Source organism: Gopherus flavomarginatus, chromosome 25 (assembly GCF_025201925.1).
Source record: "Gopherus flavomarginatus isolate rGopFla2 chromosome 25, rGopFla2.mat.asm, whole genome shotgun sequence".
Classification (NCBI taxonomy): Eukaryota; Metazoa; Chordata; order Testudines; family Testudinidae; genus Gopherus; species Gopherus flavomarginatus.
In genome coordinates this window covers 6,498,727-6,520,980 of record NC_066641.1, presented here as the reverse complement: position 1 = coordinate 6,520,980, position 22,254 = coordinate 6,498,727, and the positions used below count along the sequence as shown (strand labels likewise).

General features: G+C 39.7%; 1 protein-coding gene across 7 annotated transcripts in view; it reads right to left on the bottom strand.

The window, feature by feature from the left end:
- Positions 1-22,254, bottom strand: part of TANC2 (tetratricopeptide repeat, ankyrin repeat and coiled-coil containing 2) — a 628,479-nt gene that overhangs the window by 320,868 nt on the left and 285,357 nt on the right. Inside the window, exon 2 of one of the 7 annotated variants that reach the window (XM_050934870.1) lies at positions 1,870-1,946. The exons of the other annotated variants lie outside the window; for them this stretch is intronic. Coding sequence (XP_050790827.1) covers positions 1,870-1,946 — 77 coding nt within the window. The remainder of the gene's footprint in view (positions 1-1,869; positions 1,947-22,254) is intronic. 7 annotated transcript variants of the gene reach the window in all.

Genomic DNA, 22,254 nt, shown 5'->3' with positions numbered 1-22,254 from the left:
AAATCTTGCATAGCACTTGTGGGAGGAGGGAAATGGGGGGAAAAGGTGTAGCAGAGACCATTCGTCCTGGAGAGGAGAAGAGCATCACCCTGCAAGTCATCCCATATAGCTCTCCTGGAACAATAAAGGGGCAGGTTGCAGTTCTCGTGAGTGGCGAAGAGATCACAGCACAGTGTGGCCCATTTGTGGAAGAACCACTGGAGCATGGCATCGTGTAGTTCCCACTTGCGGTTCACCTAGAGTCCTGCTGAGCACGTTGACCAGGGAATTTTGGGTGCCTGGGAGGTACGTGGTTTGGAATATCACTTGGTGTTTGATGCACCAGTTTCAAAAGTAGATGAACTCAGAGCAGAGGAAGGGAGACTTGGCGCCACCCTGCTTGTTGATATAAATTACAGCTGTGATGTTGGAGAGCACATGAATGTGTCTTCACTGAATGAGAGGGAGAAACACCTGGCACGCAAAATGGACTGCCTGCAATTTCAGGACGTTTATATGCATCCTAGTGTCTCGTGACATCCAAACACCTTGCGCTGTGTGACATTCCAAGTGTGCTCCCCAACCCATGAGGGAGGGATCCATTATGATGGTTACTTGCAGAGTAGGAGGGGCAAAGGGGGCACCAACCATGACCTTGGAAGGGTCAGTCCACCACGTGAAGGAGGTCAGAACTGTCCAGGGCACCAGGACTCTGGTGTCCAAATGATGCTTGTGTGGTCTATAGACAGAGAGAGGCCACAGCTGTAGGCAATGCATACAGTGTCACCAAGGTACAGGCTGCCATATGCCCAAGGAGGGAGAGATGGTCTGGGGTCCCACTGTGGCTAACAGCCGTCCCTCATCCAACAGTGCCATGAACTGCTACTGTTGGTCCAGTGGCAGCTTGTCCCTGAATTCTGTTAGTTTACTGTAATTGTTGAAGTCATGTTTAGCTAGCAGAGCCTGATAACTGGCAATGCAGAACTGGAGCCCTGCTGAGGAGTAAACTTCCTTGCCTAGCAGGTCCATCCTCTTTGCTGCTCTGTTTGGGAGAGTGTATTTCTGCGAGTGCTGTGGGCCCACCCTACCGCTGTGGGCCCACTCTACCGCTGCGGGCCCACTCTACCGCTGCATGGACTACGAGTTGTGGGTGAATGGGTAAAAAGGAAGTCTGTTCTACTAACATTGATTCTGCCTATCAAAAAGAACAAATCCATTTACAAATAAAAAGATGATGAATGAAAATAGGTTAAGTCAATGATACAGAACATCTGAATAGGGCTATAGAGCAAATTTTCCAACACACCTAAATGAATCAGAAGCCTGAGTTCCACGGACTTCCAATGGGATAAGGGTTCCTAAATCAGTTAGGTGTTTTTAATTTTTTTTTTAGCCATCACACACGATTTCACAATACACTGGAAGAAACTCTTATGCAATATTCATAATTTCCATAATACCAATATTTGTTTTTGAAACATCTTTTGATGAATGATCTTCATGTGGAATTATGGACAAGGCTAGAAGATACCCTAAAATAATAGCTTATTATCTCAATCACTTAAATAAATGTAATATTGGTCTTTCTGGAAACTATATAAAGTTAATGGGGCAGTGTGGGAAGTAATCAGCTGAAAATAATGTTTACTGTCACTAAATTAGAAAGGTACTAATTTTCTGTAATCCAAGTGCATCAACTTACAATTATTTATATGAGTGTAGATTTCAAGCTGTTTTGAGGAAATACAGGATCATCCAGTACAAGCAACTGAAGTTCTAGAAACTGAAGATCTTCCACAGAGGAGGAAAACAAAAAACAAAGCCAGCAACTTCAGTATATATAAGGGGACTCAATTTGCCAAGAAAGTGGGAGCTAGAATTTTTATCTACCATTGTTCAAGGATGAGTAATCATTGCTGGTGGTTTCGAACCATGCTCTCAATTCACCAGATTCAGTAATAACTTTCCTGAAAGTAAAAAAATATACAAAAATTAAACATTTATTTTAGATTATTATAGTGTTAGAACTCAAATCCTGGACAAATTTAATTAATTGGAAATTGCATCAGTTTTGGGGTGGGCAGCAATGTTTTTCACAAGTACTCAGTAACAAATAAATTCCAAAATTGCTAGGTGTTGCTCAAGGCACTTAAAACACAAACATCCTTATTTCACACACTTGGTTTGAAGTCTGCAGTGGAAGATGGAAATATTTTCTCTAGCACATTAAGAAACCTACTATGCCATCAAAATTGGAAGAAACTTGGAAATAAATCGTTTGTACCAGATTACAATTGTATCACCCAGAGCTATCTCTGTTATAACCCTTGAGGTTCTAAACAATAATGGAAATTTGCCAACAGATTAATATAGCTACACTTTATGAGATTTTCAGTGGCCTTTGACTGTCAAAATATGTCAAATTGTTAAAAGCAGTTATGTAGTAAAAAATAAAAACAGGTTCAGTGTAACTGGGAAAAATGAATAAATAACTTTGAAGATTCAATTACAAAGTACTACTCCGCCACTCAAAAATTAATGGTCAATAAAGACCCTTACAAACAGGAATCAGGCCAGGATTTAAAACCAAGAATTAACCATATAAGAAATTCTCTCCAACAGAATGATACTGCAAAGGAAAAGTGATACATACATATATATACACTGTGCATTTTTATTATCTTGCATGCCAGCTGTACGCATGTCCAAGCTAACTTTAATGATATACCTGCCTTTATTTACTTCTTGCTATAATGTGTGACTCCAGACTAGCAGGATATACTATATCTAGAACAAAAAACCATAGAGGTGACAATTCACAGGACACGAATTGTATAGTCAAAGTTAATAACACGGTACAATACTGTGCAATCTAAGAGTATGTAGTTATCATTGTGCCATGATACACAAAATTAACTACATGATTGGGACAAATACTCTCATTGTGTAAGGTTCAACATCTCCTGTTCCTTTAACTGAAAGCTAAGAAAGCCCCATCACCAGATCTTTAGTCCTTCGAGGAGACTTCCAACAAAAACAGGGAAGAGAAATCTCATTATTCCTGATGCTACTGTGATAAGAAACAAACAGCAACAATCTGGGTTTTGTTTTTTAAAAGAAGACTTTCAGGCCTTCTTAATAAATCACAGAGCAACACAAAAAGGATATAAACAATTTGTTTTCCTTTGTAGGTCAACTTTAAAATAATTGTAGATTTGTATTTTTGGAAAGTGATTATTTTGAAGGCGTTGCCTCATTTTTACCAATTCAATAACTGTTCCCATGGAAACAGGAGCAGGAGAAAAAATGCTAACAGCAGAGATGTTTGAACTTAATCAGCTGTTAAAATATCTCTTGAATAGTTCACCTGTGTTGTCTTTTATTTGTCTGTCTTGTCTTATTCACAGATTCTTCAGGGCACAGCATATGTCTTATTTAAATTAATAGTATTATATACTTTTTAGAACAATACTGCAAGTCTCCTTTTTTAAACAGTACTAGATGACTTTAGGATCTAACAGTCTCCTAAAGTCTGTAGCAAAGTACACCATCTCTGTAAAAGATTTGCCTGCTATTACAGAGGCTTTATCTGAAACAGCACAAATCAACCAGAAGCGGCAAAACCTCTGTCAACCAATCAGTTGCCTCTTTTAACTGTTACCCATTTTATAAAGCTGAAGAATGCCTGAGTACTATGCCTTTAGAACAGTGGCTCTCAACCTTTCCAGATTTCTGTACCGATTTCAGGAGTCTGATTTGCCTTGTGTATCCCCAAGTTTCACCTCACTGAAAAACTACTTGCTTATAAAATCAGACATAAAAATACAAAAGTGTCCCAGCACACTATTACTGAAAAATTGCTTACTTTCTCATTTTTACCATATAATTATAAAATAAATCAATTGGAATATTAATATTGTACTTACATTTCACTGTTTAGTATATAGAGCAGTATAAGCAAGTTATTGCTTGAAATTTTAGTTCTTAGTGACTTCGCTAGTGCGTTTTATGTAGTCTGTTGTAAAACCGGGCAAATATCTAGATGAGTTGATGTACCTCCCAGGAGACCTCTGCATACCCCCAAAGATAGGTGTACCCTGGTTTAGAACCACTCCTTTAGACAGTATTATACACCAGTTGAACTTAAAGAAGGGGCATTTGAAAGAGAGGATGGAGAAAAACATAAGCACATGGGGACAGAGGGAGTGACAGAATGAAGAATATTGATTCATTAGTTTTTAGTCAAACTTTTCTGGGCAAACTTGGTGCAACCTTATCTGGGCAAACTTGGTGCAACCTTATCTGATGGCTTGCATTATATTTCAGTTTGCATTATACTATGGTAGCATCTCCAGAGTTAAGATTGTGTTGCAATTTCCATTTAAAGCAGAATTAAAAGCTGCTGTTTTACACTGTAGTCATAGAATCATAGAATTATAGAACATTAGGGTTGGAAGAGACCTCAGGAGGTCATCTAGTCCAACCCCCTACTCAAAGCAGGACCAACACCAACTAAATCATCCCAGCTGGGGCTTTGTCAAGCCAGACCTTAAAAACCTCTAAGGATGGAGATTCCACCACCTCCCTAGGTAACCACTCTCCTAGTGAAATAGCGAGTTTCCTAATATCTAACCTAGTAGTGAATTCCATCTCCAAATGTGGCAGAATCATCCTTCAAAAGGGAATTAATTTTCTAGGATTATTTTTTATTTAAAAGTGTATGTAATTTCTGCAGTGAACAGCTTCAGAAATACTTCCTTTTTGAAATTTAGACCCGTTTTCAGATTTTTGGGACCCCTGTTAACTCAAAAAATGGAATGTTCTACCCCATTCAAATTTCACCCACTAATCATCTTCACTATATCTCAAATGTAGGCTAAATGGAAGCCAACATCGATAGAATCAATTTGAATAGATTCAGTGGTGAAAATATATCAAATAATATTTGTGATGGAAAGAGGTAATTTATGCTGTGGAGGACAGAAGTCTCAAACTGATTTATTTTTAATGAGAAGAGAGAGAGATTACAAATAATCAATTTCAAGGTAATAACCAGCAAGTTCACTGTGAGACAGCAAAGACTTCTCTTTCTGGACTTCAGAATCCAGAGGCCTTGGAAGCCTCTGATTTTTGGGCCAATCATCAGGATTTTTGATCTCAAGCTTGGCAATACTGATAGGTCCCAAGTTAAACCACTGTGAACTGTTCTTTGATGTTATCTGGAAGATTTTAATTTGCTTTTACTTAAATCATTAACTGACATTTTATATCACTCTCTCAAAGGAAAACAATGCAAACACCTTGGGAAATTTTTACAAACTCCAATGTAAAAACATTAGGATTTTTAACTCACCTATAGCAAATCTTATCACAGAGATTATCCTCCCGCTAGCAAAGCAAGTATACTTTAACATTAGTTTAATGAATGTGTGTACTGAAGAGATGATATCATAAAATCATAGAGTTTTTACTCCCCAGTATCTTTAAAAAGTTTAAGCCAGCTTTCTTGACAGAAAAAGGTATTTAAATGAAATGGTAACTGAAACTTGTGCTGTGACTACTTTAGAGACACAGGTGCAAAAATACTCCCTCTCTGCCTGCTGGTTCCTTGAGTCAGTGGTCATGTGAGAAAAGCTCCTTTTTTAGTAAAGTAACTCCTGTTACCACAAAGAGAAATAAGTATCCTACTCATTTGGTTAAAAGAATACTTACGGTATATTTCAAACAAAATAATTATGACCCTGTGACATGCCTTCACCTTGCTGTGTCGGAGACTAAGGAGCTCTTCCCCATGGAGCTGATGACATACCCTGACATCTAATTTTCATAATAAATAATTTAAAATGATCTCTTAACTGAACTTCCATTGTTCTTCATGATTACGATAATGCGTGGATAATGATTTTTAAAATTTACTTATAATGAAAACATTATATAAATTCACAATTACTCTCTAGAGACCTGAAAAATATTATATTTATCTATGTCAGCAAAAAGTTCCCACACCTCAAATAAATTTAATCCCACACTTACTCCCTCAAGTAAAAGTCTTAGCTAATCTTATCCTGTGCCCTGCCGGCTAAATGATAAGGCTTTGTTGGACCACAGAAGGACAGCAAATTCCACAGTAGAGGGACCTCCACTAAGAATCCTGTGCTGTGGATTTGTGGAGGGAAGAGAGATCTCAAGGGATGGGGGCTCTGTCCAAGCCATTCCTCCTCTGAAAAATAAATTAATTTTGCTCCCTATAAATCAGTCTCTGCGGCTCCTTCTAAAACCTTGCAAGATCCCTGCATTGCTCTTCCCATTGTTGATCTCCCCTGGGCACAAGACCTCATTTGCCTCCTATTTTCTCCTGCATCCTGGTTGGCTGCCTTTGTTCTTTACCAGTGTTGCTAACTTTGAGAAATTTATCATAAGCAATGCAATTTTGGCCATTACTACAGGAGCTCTAGCAAAAACGGGATAAGCTCCTGCTTTCATGTGAGTTGTGAGAGAGCAAGTCCCACCCAAACAATGGGCTCTAGCTTAAGAGATGATGAATGTCAGTCTCAGCACTTTCATTTGCTGCTACTTATTATTAACAAGCCAGACCTAACTGCTACCTCATGGGAGATGACTATCATTCAGATCACATATAGAGGTTTATAAGTGTTCTACCGTCTTCCTGCAGAGAGATCTGGTTCTTTAGCTCAAGTGGTAAAGGTTCATACTTCTAAATCCAGAAGTCTCATGTTCAATCCCAACGGATGACCTAACCGGGGCACAGTTACACTTGGCTATGTCATAAAGTAGTGTTTCTCAAACTTTGGTTTGCAGACCCCTGGAGGTCTACAAAGGTACTCCAGAGGGTCTGCGACCCCCACTGATCAACTCCTCTCCCTCCCGCTATCTCCTGGTGGCTACTGAAGCCAAACCGTGAGATTTTAGGAGCTAAAAGTCTGGTGGCACAGCAAGGCTAAGGCAGGTTCCCTGGCTTTGCACCACTCCTGAAAGCAGCCAGCATGTCCCTGTGGACCCTGCTGGGGACGGGGGTCTCCGCGCGCTGCACTTGCCTTGGCCAGGATCTGTGGCCAATGGGAGCTTCAGGGGCAGTGCCTGAGGGCAGGGGCAGCCCCATATGAGATGAGTTTGGCAGATCCCAGTTCCAGCTTCCATGTTAACTCATCACTGTGCTCTGCAGCAGATTGTAAACTTTGGTGAAGAGAACGTCTATTAGTGTTTGTACAATACCACTCCCCACCACCTCTGTTAGAAGTTGGATAAAAAAGGGGTCTGAATGTGAAACATTAGCGAGGGATAGTAATATATTAATAGGTCATTACTCTCTTCACTATGATCAAAAGTGCACCAATGCCACAGAAGAGTGCAGTAGGTGAGGCCACTCAATACCTGGGCAACAGAACAACCCAATGATTTGTCACTGTGTAACCCAATCAATTTAGTTTACCTTTTGGTTTTCATATATCACATCACAAACCACTAGACAGAGACTGTACATAAATCTTTTCAATGTATACAATTACTGAGACTCTGGTCTGTACAGTCTCTCACTGTATCAGCAAGGAGATGCCATTAATCTAATACCACTGTATTACACATGATAGCTTAAAACATTTTTGCCACTTAAGATGGGACCATGAATCAAATCAATGGCAAGGGAAGGTAAAAGCAGATGCCCCTCTCCATTATGATTGTGAGGAAAGAGAAACATGCACCCCAAAAAAGAGAATAAAAAATAAAAGAGAGAGAGAGGAAGAGAAAAGAAAAGCTGCTGGAATTAATTCTTTTTAACCTAAACATTTTTTTTCTAAAATTTGTTTAATAAAAGAACATATTACTTTTCACTAATCACCACTCCAATAGATTTCTGCTACATAAAGCTAACCATGCAAAAGAAAGCTCTGCATAGTAAAGACATTCAGTGAAAACCTCCTAATATGCCTGACCCAGAATATCTTAAAATAAGATGTTTCTTCACTGAATTTTATTCAAATAGTGATAAGGCATTATACTAAAGCAAATAAGTGACATAACATGGATCAACATAACCAGTCTGGCATCTAAAGAAAACACAGGTTTACCTGTGACCAGACAATGCTACTAATATATACAACAACGTTAAGTTATATGTCTCTATTATTCTGCAGATAACGTAAAAACTACCTTTCCTAAGGGTAGATAATTTAATAATTTCTGAAACATTTCACAAGACCACATGTTTTCTATTTGGCTCATCTTCCATCAAACAGGCAGTCAAATCAGGCTCAGAAAATCAGAATGTTAGATTACTGCACAATATTGAAGCAGCAGCACTATCATGCAGACAAGGTCGCTCAAAAAGTACACACCCATATTCCTTTCTTTATAAAAATCTAATAGAAAATTATTTTTAATGAGGAAAATACAACAGTTTGCACTGTTAAAAATCCTGCAAATATTTCTTTCTTTAAAAACCAGCAAAACCGATCTAATGCCTTGTTTTCTCTCTCAATTCCTTATGCTTACCTTGAATGGACTGTTACAGAGGCATGTGCTTGAAGGCTAACAGCAGGAAGATGGCGCAAAATTCAAAACAAGAAATGATGTAGCAAGGTCAGATGAAATCTTACAATGTCAGAAAGCTTCACAAGGAAGCGACAGTAGAAGAGATCACGTGGTTTGAATGCAGGTAAAAGGGTTAATGAACCATGAACAAACTCTGTGTGCTGTAAAAAGTGTTAAGAAAAATTACCTGAAAAATATAAGCAACAAGAGAAAAAACACATTAGACATTCTAAAAGATAGGCTGACCTTCCATGTTTGAAGCAAGAATTAGAATTAAGAGATGCACCCAGACAATGCAGGGCTATCAGTCATTTGAAATACTTGCCATATTTGTTTCCTCTCCAGACAGACAACCTTATCTCTTCAAAATGACCAAACTCAGGGTATGTCTAAGTCCAGGGGTTGGCAATCTTTGGCACGTGGCCTGCCAGGGTAAGTACCCTGGCAGGCCGGGCCAGTTTGTTTACCTGCCGCATCCGCAGGTTCGGCCGATCACAGCTCCCACTGGCTGCAGTTCGCCATCCCAGGCCAATGGAGACTTTGGGAAGCGGCAGCTAGCACATCCCTCAGCCCACACCAGTTTCTGATGCCCCCACTGGCCTGGACCAGCGAACTGCGGCCAGTGGGAGCCACGATCGGCCGAACCTGCTGATGCAGCAGGTAAACAAACCAGCCTGGCCCATCAGGGTGCTTACCCTGGCGAGCCACGTGCCAAAGGTTGCCGATCTCTGGTCTAGACTATAGAGACTGTAACAGCACAGCTGGGTTATGTGAGCACAGCCCCATAGCCTTAGACAAAGACCTCTTCTGTCAACATAGCTGCATCTACCCTGGGGGTTTTGTCAGCATATAGCTAAGCCAGCAAGGAGTGTGATATTTTCACATCCTTGACTGATGTAGCTATGGCAATATAATTTTTCAGGCCCAATTCTAACAACAACATTTTTGACAAGATCATTACCTTCTGGAAGAGAGTGGACATGTCTCAGATACTGGAGCATTTCAACCGTTTCTACATAAGCATTTTTGAGAAGTTACCCAATTTTTGCAGTACCACAAATGCAACCTCATTGTCATCTAGCACAGACAAGCCACTTGCATTTTTACTACTGTGTCTCTGAGACCTGCTTTGTGCAAGACTAGGTAAGGAATCAAACAAATGTCCTGATTCCTGATGGATGGATCCTTTGTCCCACAACAGAGAGACTGATGGTGCAGCCTTCTAAGTGAAAGGCATGGTAGGTCGTATCAGAATGAATATTTACGGCAAGAGAATAGACGAAAGACTTGTGGATGGCCAATCTGGGAAAGTTTTACATACCGCCTTACCAGCCTGAATCGAAGAAAAACACTCGGATGTGTGGCTCGAAAATGTAGCAGGCAAAGATTGCTATGGCTTTCACCTTGCAGTTCAGGGGATCCCACAGAAAGACATGGATGTTGAATGGGCGGTCCAAGGATTTTGACTAAGAAGCCACTGCAGATTTAGATCAACATGTCCAGAGATCCTAGAATTTTGAAGTCTAGCTTGTAACATTTTTAGGAGAATTCTCACTAAGAGATTAAAAGGCTGCATGTGGAGGAGCAAATCCCAACATAACTTTTAGAAGGGAGGGACTTGTCCAAAGGCCTATCTCCTCACCTTTAAGAAAATGGGTATCCCCATCTCATCTTCCTCCTCTTGAGACTCTACAAGGAAAATCTTTGAGTTTAGGTCATAGGAGACATACAGGCACTCCTAGAGGGGAAGTGGGGGGGAATCATATATGGGTGCTTCTGAAGAGAGAATGGCAGGTGCAACACAATCTATCTCAGAATCATATTCCCTCACCTAAAAGGCATCTGCTTACAGGAGGAAGGAGAGGAAGGAAATGACTTTTTGAAATCTCCTAGTGAAAGAGCCCTGCCGATCACAGAGAGGGAAGTAGGACCCACAAACGATTTGCTTAGGCAGATTCTTGGTGCAATAGTGGCTTGGGCCTTCAAAGATGACAGCAGGGAGGCCTTCTAGATTCTGTTGATGCAAGCAATTGTCCTGGGTTAAAAGTTTTTACTTCTCCCTCTGAAAAAAGGAGAACATTATGGGGTGGACAGTAGGTACTGGAAGGGAGTGCTCGACCTTCTCTTCCTCTCCATAAGCCTGGGCATTCTACTAAGATCTAGCCTTACCAGGTGGGATCAGAATCAAAGTTAGGTCACAGAGTTTGGGCCTGCTTCCCACTGGCAAGTAGCTAGGCAAATAAATGTCCACATGGCTGGTCATTTCAAGAACACTGGTTCTCTAAAGGAAGACTAGAGGAATCCTCTTCAGTCAGGGCACCTGCTCCACTTCTTTTATAATAAAAGACAAGTACCTACTTTGCCTGTGTTGTCTTCCATGACTTCTGTGGCAGAGGCCTAAAGGTGGGACTTCAGCTTAAGGCACTTGTTGCCTTTTTTACCAAGACACAGTAAGAAACTGGAGATTTTGGACAAAGAAGACTTTAAATAGGAGAAGACTCGGTCTTAAGTCGTTTGTTCTGAATTTCCACTCCATATGGCTAAATGCAATGCCTTGCATGGTGTCAAGTATACCATGCGTCTGACGAAGTGAGTATTCACCCACGAAAGCTTATGCTCCAATATGTCTGTTAGTCTATAAGGTGCCACAGGACTCTTTGTCGCTTGTTCTGAATTGTTCATTTGTTTCCTGACTGACATCAGATGAGAGAAACAAATGAAGTATAGAAAAAGCATCAAATAGTCTGAATACAAGTCACTCCTCTCATATTTAACCAAGTTTCACTTGTCTTCTTTTTCACTATAAACCTGTTAGTTATTCTGTTAATCAGAGTCTGCCAGAGCAGATGAGCCCTGAATTTGTAAGGTGACAAACAACCAAGAAAAATACCATCTGCTACCCCACTCCTCCCCAAAAAATAAAATAATTATAACTCAGGCCTTCTTTGTACCTTACAAAGGAAGCAAAAAAGAACAGCAACCTAATTTTATTTTTCTTTGCAAATCACCTTTAAAATGACTCCTTCTTAAGGAACTGTCTTTACTTTCCTCCCAAATGAAGGAAAACAGAGCTCGGGTAAGCATAAACATGCATTTTTTCCTTAACTTTTTTTCTTTTCGCTGCCTGAAACCTGATCTCCCTTCCTCCTTCCCTCCCACCAGTCATTATTCCCCCATTTAAAAATGGCGCTCTGCTCATCTGCAGTTTTACAGAACGAAGGCATGGACCTTTGATTGCTTAATTTACTAGCAAAACTTTAGAAAATTAAGTGTAAAGGAATACATTCAAAAAAATTAGTATGACAGTTTGATAACACAATCCACATCAGATCAATATCCTTTGCTCAGGCAGAGACAGAACAGACATAGACTCGGAATCCCTGTTGGCCTAGGTGGGAGGGGCCACAACAAATACTTCGTTAATCTGAATAGGAATGTGCCTTTTATACTCTTAAGAGATCTCGATGAAACTTTGATGGAAATACTTTACCATCCTCTCTGGAAGATTGTTAGGAATGGAAGCCACGGCTCTTTCACTGCAATGAGACTTTCCCATACTACTCTGTGATGAGTTCAGCAGGCACCACTGAAGTAAGCAGTATAAGGGCCCAGGCAGCTTCAGGACACTAGTAACAGCTGGGTTCTCTGCAACTTTTATTCACCCTCAGGAGTGAGATATCAGGCAGAATCACCACTGCCTGGGAAAACAGTGCCAATATTATACCCAGGGAGAGGCACCCCATGAGGCTAGGCTACATGCTCCAAAGCTAAAGTGACATTAGTATTTCTTATTAAAGATATTCATGCGAATAACATAAGGGGGGGGGGGCTGAGACTTAATTTTCCCTTTCCTTCTGACTGTAAATCTAATAGTGTACCAGCAGCATCTAACACTGTTAATCAGCAGCCTCTGGCATGGTGGCCTTGAGAGGTGCTCCGGCCACACCTGCTGAATGTCTGACCCTGATATGGAGGAGAAAGTAGAGAACCGGGGAGGATATGTTCTCTGAGATCCTCCAATCCTCTATAGCCTTGGACCACGAATGCAGATCTCGGAGGGGCCACAGAGAAGGTCCAAAAGTGGAGAAAGCAGCTGCTGTAGGGGAAGGAAAGGGAGTGGAGAGGCACGGGAGATGAATCAAGACATCATAGGTTTGCTCAGGTAACAAACTCAGATGTGGCAGACCATTACTGACCCACATGTCCAAAGACCCTGGACTCAGCAGCCTTTTCAAACATTGGCAAACTCTGTGGTTTGTATTCCCTATAACCTCCAGTGTACCAGGTGGCAGCATGGTGTAGATACTTACCCCTACCACTCCATGCTGGGAGACAACAATGAGAATTACAGCTACACAAATACCAAACTGTGAAAGCCACAAGTTAGCACATGTATAGCCACAACCTACTACATTACTGTAAGTGTTGCCTACATGAACATAAATGTTCACTGTTGACTTCCATTTTTACTTGGGATTTTAAAGTATGATTCACCCTGTTGCAGTGTTGATGAAAGGTTTTTAAACTTGTGTCTGTTTACACTTTAATTTTGTTGCTGTTTTCTTTGCACACAATAAAGTTCTATTTCTGATAACTCAGAGTATTTTTATTAGTTTACACCAAGCATTACAGAATTCATAGTGGGAAGCAATAACCCACCCATATTTAATCTCTGTACACACGAGACACTATTTCATAAAAGCATCAGACAGCACTACTGTGGCTGACTGTTAAAATGGTCTTGTAAGGCCTCCCTCAGCTGTATAACTCCTTAGTTGCCTCTTTTAATAGCCCTCGTATCTGGCTGTTCAGCAGACAGCCTATCCACCTTGCCCCTCCACTCTGGCGGTAGCTTTCCCCCCTTTGCCTCTCAGATATTATTCTATAGCCAATGTGATGTTTGCCTCACTGACATCCAATATGGTGAGTAAACACTGCCACTGTCCCTTCAATCTATCAAAAGCACATTCAACAGCCAATTCTGCATCTTCTGAGCTGGTAAGTGATTTTTTCTTTGGTGCTGTCCAACTGGCCGGTATACAGCATCATGAGCCAGGGGAGCAAAGGGTAAGGTGTATCCCTCAGAATCACTATTGGCATTTCTACATTACATTTTTGTCATTCACCTTTCCTGACCAGCCCACATTAGCAACAAGGAAGCGCCCTCACGATTCATTAGTGCTCACATAACTACGGAAAAGTATCCCTTTCTGTGGATGTACTCAGTGGCAAGGTGAGTTAGTGGCAGAATAGGAATATGGGCGCCATCAATCACACCACCACAGTTTGGGAACCCCACTATTGCAAATCCATCTGCTATTTCCTGTACATTACCCAGACTAACAATCCTGTGTAGCAGGAACTACTTACATGCCTTACACACTTGAGTGATAACAGTCTATGCTGTCAAATTTCCAATTGCAAACAGATTGCCTTCTGACCAAAAGCAGTCTGATATTGCAAGCTTCCAGGGTGTGATCACCACCCATTTCCCTATTGTCAATGCACCTCTCATTTTGATGTTCTTGTGCTAGAGGTCTGGAGCAAGCTCAGCACACAGAACCAGGAACCTGGCCTTTAATATCCGAAAGTGTTGCAGTCACTGCCTGTCATCCCAAACATGCATTATATTTCAATCCCACCAATCAGTCCAATCTCGGGCCCAGAAGTGACGATCCACTGTGTAGATCTGCTCCGTGATCCTATATCTAAGTGCGCCATGTTTTACATTGACACAAGAACTCATGGTCAGTAAGTGCAGCGCCAAGACAAGCATTCAAATATGCATGTGATATATAAAAGTTGGCAGGCGTATGTTGACATAATTTGTGTCAACTGAACTTTCCAGTGTAGATGTGGCCTGAGATTGTATCTTCACTGCACAGCTAATTTGGGTGATTAGCACCTAGATTAGCCTATTATAGGTAGAAGAGTACCCATACTGTGCCATAGCCAGAAAGTCATACACTCATTACTGTATCCTCACTCTTTCTGCACTCACCTGTACGTGTCTGGAGGCATGATCCATGTTTTTTTGTGCTGAGATGCTCTAGGATTCTTGCCCAGTAAATTGGGGGAGAACTTGTCTGCCTTTGGGGGGAACTGTGGGAAGGGCAGTGGAGGACTATCAGAACTTGAGTGATTTTGCCTGTGTCCTCACTGCAAAGTGTGTGGATTCCAGCCAGAGTGAAAGCAGAGCTCAGATTCTACCCAACCCCTCAGTTGAGTAAGATAGCCCAGGCATCCAAACCTAGGTCAGAGGTTTTTCTGTGTGGATGAGAGAGACAGGCTAAAACCCAGGTAAGAACTGAGGTTAACTGGCAGAGAAGACATACCTGGTGAGCTACGGAAGCACAACTTGGCTCAGGACAATCCCCTGCAGACATGCCACACAGAGTATCTCCTCTTCCTTGTGGAAGGAGGGGCTGAGTTGTCTCCGTGGCACCATCTTACTCCTCATGTCCTCCTGTCCTTCAAGATTTTAGAACTGGTGGATATCACTCTTTCACATCTAATTTTTAGATTCCACAGATTGGAATGTGAACACAAGCTTTCCTGCCTTTTCAACTCCCATTTGGTTTCGTAACTTTGAATGAACTAGTTACTGAACTAGTCAAATAAATTGAAAATGAAAAAAATATTCTCTCTGCCCTGGAGAAGAGGCTACTGCTGAAGATCTAGCATTTCAACAAACTCTAGTGCCTAGCACTTAGCTAGTGGTCCTGGGCAACCATACCCAGTGGTCAGAGCTGGAGTCCATCCTCAGGAATTGACAGTCAGCTAGGTCAGGATACCAGAGGGCAGAGGCAGGAAAGAAACTGGATATCAGAACCACAAGTCAGAGGTCAGGCGCCAAGCCAGATCAGGACACCAGGAACTCAAGCCAGGAGATCAGGAACAGAAACCACAGTCCAGAGCAGTGTGGATCCCAGTTGTTTGCACAGCTTCCTGTTCCTGTTTTAAGTAGGGCCAGTTGGCTGCTCTGGGACTCCACCAATAAGACACTAGGGGCAAAGCCTCAAACTGGGGCTGGGCATCACAGTTCCTGGGTCAGTAGTTATCAGCAGGCTGCCAAGTGGAGGGTTGAAGCATGGCTGTTCTGGTGAACCCAGGTTTGAGGCCTATGGGTCATGACATTTGTACTGGTAAAACTATTTCAGTTATGGGTGTGATTTTTCACTGAAATAATTATACCAGTACAACTCTAGCACAGACACAGTTAAACCAGATTAAAGGTGTTTTATACCAGAATAGTTTAGCACCTACATGGAGCTCAAAATCTTGTATCCTTCACCAAGAAAAGTTGGTCCAATAAAAGATATTGCCTCACCCACCTTGTTGCTCTAATATTCTGGGACCAATGCGGCTACAACACTGCAAAGATAAAACTATCAGTTTATCTTGCACCTGGAAATTTACCAACTAGCAAAACCAATATAAACCACATTTAAATTACCTCTGTATTTGACACTGTTGCAATCACTACTAGAATACTGTTTCTTGCTCTGGTGCCCACAATTCAAAATGATGTTGATAAATTAGAGAGAAGAGCCACAAAAATATTAAAGGATTAGAAACCATGATTTATATTGAGAAATTCAAGAAGCTCAATCTATTAAATGGAATAGAAGGTTAAGGAGTGACTTTAATAAGGGGTGCTACACTCTAGCGGATAAAAGTATAACAAGAGATGAAAAGATCCAATGGTTGGAAGTTGAAAATGGACAAATTGAGATGGAGAAATAGACACAAATTTTTAACAGTTAGGGTAATTAATCACTGGAAGAATTTAACAAGTTTTGTGGTGGATTCTCCATCACTGGAAATTTTTAAATCAAATTTAGATTTTTTTTTAAAAAGACACACTCTAGTTCAGACACCAATGATTTTGGAGAAACTCTATAGCCTGTGTTATTAAGAGGTCAGACTAGATCAGGGGTTCTCAAACTAGGGGTCAGGACTCCTCAGAGGGTTGCCAAGGTTATTTCATGGGGGGTCACGAGCTATTAGCCTCTACCCCAAACCACACTTTGCCTCCAGCATTTATAGTTGTGTTAAATATACAAAAAATAGTTCTTTAATTTATTAGGGGGGTCACCAGTACAAAAGTTTGAGAACCGGTGCACTAGATGATCAGTGTGGTCCCTTCTGCCTTTGGAATCTATTAAATCAATATAAATTAAGAGTATCCACACAGAAAGCTTCAGCAGTTTAACTAAGCTGGTTTTAAATCACACCTTTAGTTAAACTAGTGGAACCTTTAATTAAACTGGTAAAATTATGAGCATGGACCAGACATGACAGGAACTTTTCATCTCTTTCTTCTGCCTTTGTCACTCCATAACTGACCATCACATTTCCTCTCATGCTTGTCTTCCAATTTAATTAGCTATGTGCTGAAATTTTTGTTTATGCTTATCTTTATTTTACTTGGCAGTTTAATATGTAGACTGTTCAGCATTTAACTTAATGAGACCAAATTTTGCATAAGATTATATAAAGTAATTACCCTTTAATAATTATTGCTACAATTATAATTATGGAGAAACCTATTAGTTTTAAAATAATTCTATTTATAAAGACTTGCACTTAGTTTGGTAATAGAAGTCTACAATGAAACACCTGTTGTGTTGATTGAACGTATTATGACTAAGTTCTCACTTTAGTTCTCTTGTAGAGACAGCTATTGAAAAGCATAGAGACACAGATATTAATTACATAAAAATCATGAAACACACAGAGGCACAGCATATTCTACAAGCAGCACACGTTACACCAGAACTCAGCAAATATTAATTTTTGTTGGCTATCAGAAGTCCTAAATCAAGTTTATATTACCTTTTTCAGAGACCCAGGGGCAAGATGTTTCTGAAATCTTCCTGACATATGCACCCTTTTTAAATAGTAAATATTTTGCAGTAATTAAACTATGGTATAAGTTACAGACAATAAAACATTTAACACTAATCAAATTTGAGCTAACTGGCTTATTGGTAAATTTAAACAATTAGTTAATATATGAACATCCGAGACGGCACATAAAAACTGTTATAGGTAGCAGGTGGGAGGTAGCCTTTGGAAATCAGAGTTCAAATTCAGAGTGGGTCACAAGTGAAAACAAATCTTATTTCTTATTTCCTCACATTGACAAAGTTTGTGATGGTTTTTGCATGATTGTCTGCTTCTGTTCAAGAGATGTTTCATAAGACTGGAATACCCAGGGTGCTGCAGAGAAGGTTTGAGGTACAATGGAAGAACTGTGTGGGAAAATTTTCACAGCATTTGCACACATTATGCCTGATTATGAAAAATTCCAATTAATATTTCACTTTCATAAGCACCAAATTTGCCCAAAAATTTAACAAAATGAAATACAGGCAAAATGTATCTTAATATATGCAAATGATTTTCTCTCGGAAAATCATCAAAAAGCCAGAGGTAGAAAACAGGAAACTAAACATGTCTATTTCTCTGTATTTTTACCCCTCTGCTGCATTAGTCTACTTTGTTACCTTCTTAAAGTAAAGATGGGCAAAAATGGGAACATTTATCTAAATCTCATTCCCCTCTCCAGTGAAACCTATATTTGAACCACCGTGATTTTGGTTTTGCAACCCAAAAATATGACCAAAAAGATTTGCAAAACTCAAAGCACACCCAGATATTATATATGTATGTTTAAAAATAATCTGTTATTTCAGTTACTATAGCTGTTACATTACAACTGAGTTGGAAAAACTGAATTTTTTTTTCAGGACCTTGCAGTTATCTTGATTTTGATTCAAACATCAAATTTGAATGAGACCAGAAGACCACAAACATTTGAAAGCTTACATTCTCTACAGAAAAACAAAGTAACTACTCATAAATTAGCCACTCATACTTTCCAACAATACTACTGCTCTCCAAATGGGTTGCAAATTTTATAAATATTAATTCACCATTGGAGACCTTACTGAAAGTTCACAGCCATTATTAAGAGTATGATGTCCTGAACAGGTTCTAAATGAGGACACAGAGAAAAACCTGACCTAAGTGGACCTTAGGAGCTCATTACATAAAAATGGTTTTCTGATCACATGGAGTTCTGCAAGCCCTGTGCAGATAGGATACCTTGGAGCACCTCAGCTCAGCTGTTACATCTCTGAACTCCCTAGATCATAAAGTTCCACCATTAGGCACTTAAATATAATATGGCAATAAGACAAAACAAAACAAATGGGCTCGGATGGTTGAGGGAGGAAAAGAAAGTCTGTGAGTGTTTCATTTCAGTGACCAGTAAAGTCATATTATAATTAGCATATATTTTATAATATACACATATATATGCATGGCACACATGAGCAAGACAGTATGGGTGTAAAATCATGCTTCAGCTCCTTCTGGATTGAAGGCCCTTTGTGAACTATCATTTACAAGGAGCAATTAATGGTTGAGGACAGAATACTTTGTGCCCCTGAAATATTTCCGCAAACCACCTCTCCTCCAAACCAACAAAAGAGAATGATTCCTGCATAGCTGAACGATGCTTTCCTGCACAGTAACATGCAATGCTATCTACCCACCCATGAGGCAGGTCATCCTGTGTAATCCCTCATGAGACTGAAACAAATGCAAACAATGTTCAGAGTAAATAAAGACAGACAACAAAGACCCAATGGAAAAAATTTCAGTTGGCCAGTTAATAGCAACTGCAAAAAAGAGCTGGCTACTGTGTTGCTGAGGTAATATTATTTCTAATGTTATGGCATATGCTTTACTTTTAGAATATTCGCTCTTCAAAGTACCCGGTATCTCTCTACGAAAGAATGTTTCGTTTCTTTTGTCACTGTACAATCTTTGATATGCTTTTCTTCTAAATAAAAAAAGTTCCCAAAAACCCCCAATTCTGCCTGTTAATAGTTCACTGGCTGTGCTCCACTGAATTGGAGTAAAAGTTAAGCAATCAAAACTAAAATATCTCATATAGTAAAATATAGTACTTAAATGCATCACCTTTCTTGCCCTTAAAATGTAAAACTTACCCATTTTGTCACCTTTGCAGACATTCATAACAAGAATTTGGGCAAAACCTCAGGTAAATAGAGTAATAGTGGTATAAGCTCAAATAATGATAAAGTTGCTGCTATCCTAAAAAATGAGAGAAAAAACCCAACTCTCTTTAATGGAGTTAAATGGCTTATAAAGTGTACATGTTCAGTAATCCAATTGCATTACTGTAGTGACGTGGTCTAACTGCTTGCCTGAGAGACAATTCAGTTCTGTACAGATAAGACCTCCCACACTTAATCCCTACATCTACATTTATGGACAAAACAGAAGATGTTCTGCTGTCAGGCAACTTAAGCTATTTGCATAAGAGTGATTACCTCATTCACTTTAGGGTGTAGAATGTATACCTAGGCTATATTCATTATTGTTTGTCCTTCAGGAAAGTGCAGCTAGACGAGTACATGCAAAATGGTCTCTAGCCTTTAGGGTTTTTTAAAAAAAAATTACATTAAAATATAACTATACTGATGAAAGCAAGTGATATGGCAGGTATGAGAATCAGAGAGAGAGAGAGAGAGAGGTGACCTTGGCTTCTCCTCTCAATTGCCACTTGCCAGTATGTGAATGAACTACTTCCTGCCAGAACTCGAGATTCCAGGATTTAAATGTAACAGACTAGTTATAGCATAACACCTTTAATTATAACCATGCCAAGTTACAACTGACCTCATTATGCTTAAACCACGGTACAATGCATAAATGAACAGAAATATAGGGAAGTCTCCCTCACATACAGTACTTGACTCCTTTTTGAAACAACATACAGCACAATAGAAGCTTGAGCAAACAATTAATACACATAGAGAGAAAAATAAAACCAAGTAAACATTAAGTCCCAGATTTCATATTCAATATACATGAATTAGACTTTTCTCTGGCTATTTAAAATCTGTTTCATTTTTGTGTAGAAATCTGTTTTTGTACTTCCCTTAAAAATATGTAATTACCTGCAATAATTGTTCTCTGAAAGGGCACACAGTTGCAACAAGAAATCACTAGTTTTAGGACTGCTCTTGATTACCAGGCATGGAAGAGAGTAAAGTAAATGAAGTAACTTACATTTCTGAGCAATTAACTCCTGCAGGGGGCGCTGCATAATACCTTTCCAGTGGACTGCCTCCTAGTACTTCCAGCCTTCTGAGTGGAAATACAGATTTGAAAATATGTGACAAAAAGCTTAGAGAAATCTCAGCTCTGAGAAGAAGTGAATGGAAGAGGGATCTCTTACAGTTATAAATCTCAAGATAACATTATTTACAAGTAAATAATTCTTTGTTTTCCAGTGCACCCTCATTCTTATAGACTGAAGCCTGATACTGTAAAGGGAACATACAATTCAAAATTAGATTTATTTTGATTTCTAAAGAAAGCAATCACCTGGTCATAGCTATAGAATCCCTGGCATCAACTTAAATATCACATACAGTATATTGTGCCATGGCTAAGATCTCTCTCAAAAAACGTGAATAGAAAATAATATCATTTGCTGAATTGCATTTCTACTCTGAACAGTGATTTTGTAAAAACGGCATCTTCTGATTCTGAAATCTACTCCTTGAATTATTCAGTCTCAGATGCTTACTTCAGTGTCAGAACTAGATTCAATCCCTTCTTCTGCATCAACAGAATTACCAGGACAATAAATAGACCTGTACAACACCAGAGCAATGAGACTGTATTTTTGCCACTGAGAGCGTTACTTGGCCTGCAAAACATTACTACTATTGATAACGCACAGGAAGGAAAGAACTCAGGACCCTACAATATCATTTTTTATACTTCCTTTTTTTCCGTTTCTCTTTTGGTACCATTTACAACGTACTCTCTGTCTTAGAACATTTAAAAGAAAATTTGATAATGGGTGCCGCTATTTTCTGATGAGTTTTGAAGAAATATTTGAAAAAGAGAGAGTGAGTTCCTGGCATTTTGAGATAGAAAAGTTTCAGATTAGTAGCCGTGTTAGTCTGCATCAGCAAAAAGACGGAGGAGTACTTGTGGTACCTTAGAGACTAACACATTTGTTAGTTAGTCTCTGAGATAGAAAGGAAGCTCTGAGGGGAGGGGAAAGGGAATGGAAGGGAATGGAAGGGAAGGTGGGCTTTCAATAAGGGAAAGTGACACTACTCTAAACTAACGGGTGAATTTAAATTGATATAGTTATACTGCTATAATCTCCTGTGCAGACTATCTTATTCCAGTATAAGAGGGCCTTTTTTCAGTTTAGTTTATATCGCTTGGGAAAGGGATTAAGCTAAACCAAAACCAGGCCCTCTTATACCAAATAAGATTGTCCACACAGTGCTTTACAGTTGTATAGCTATACCACTTTAACTAAACCAGTACAATTATTTCTGCTAGTCAAATCATTAATCTGGAAACAGGTTATGAAACACCAGTAAATCAAATCTTTGTTTTCATCTTGTAGATGACTTCAAGTGACGTTTCATTAACACGTGTAGAGAACACCATGTGGTTGTATTATCATCTGAACTTAAATTGATCAAACGTTGCTAGACTGTGTGAACTGAAAGCTGCAGGGCTTTCAGCGTGTAACAAAGCAATCTGACAAACATTCAAACAGGTGTCCCCTGGAGACCGCAAAAGAAATGGTTACTAACCTATCTGTAACTGTTGCTCTTCGAGATGTGTTGCAAAAGTCCATTCCATTGTAGCTGT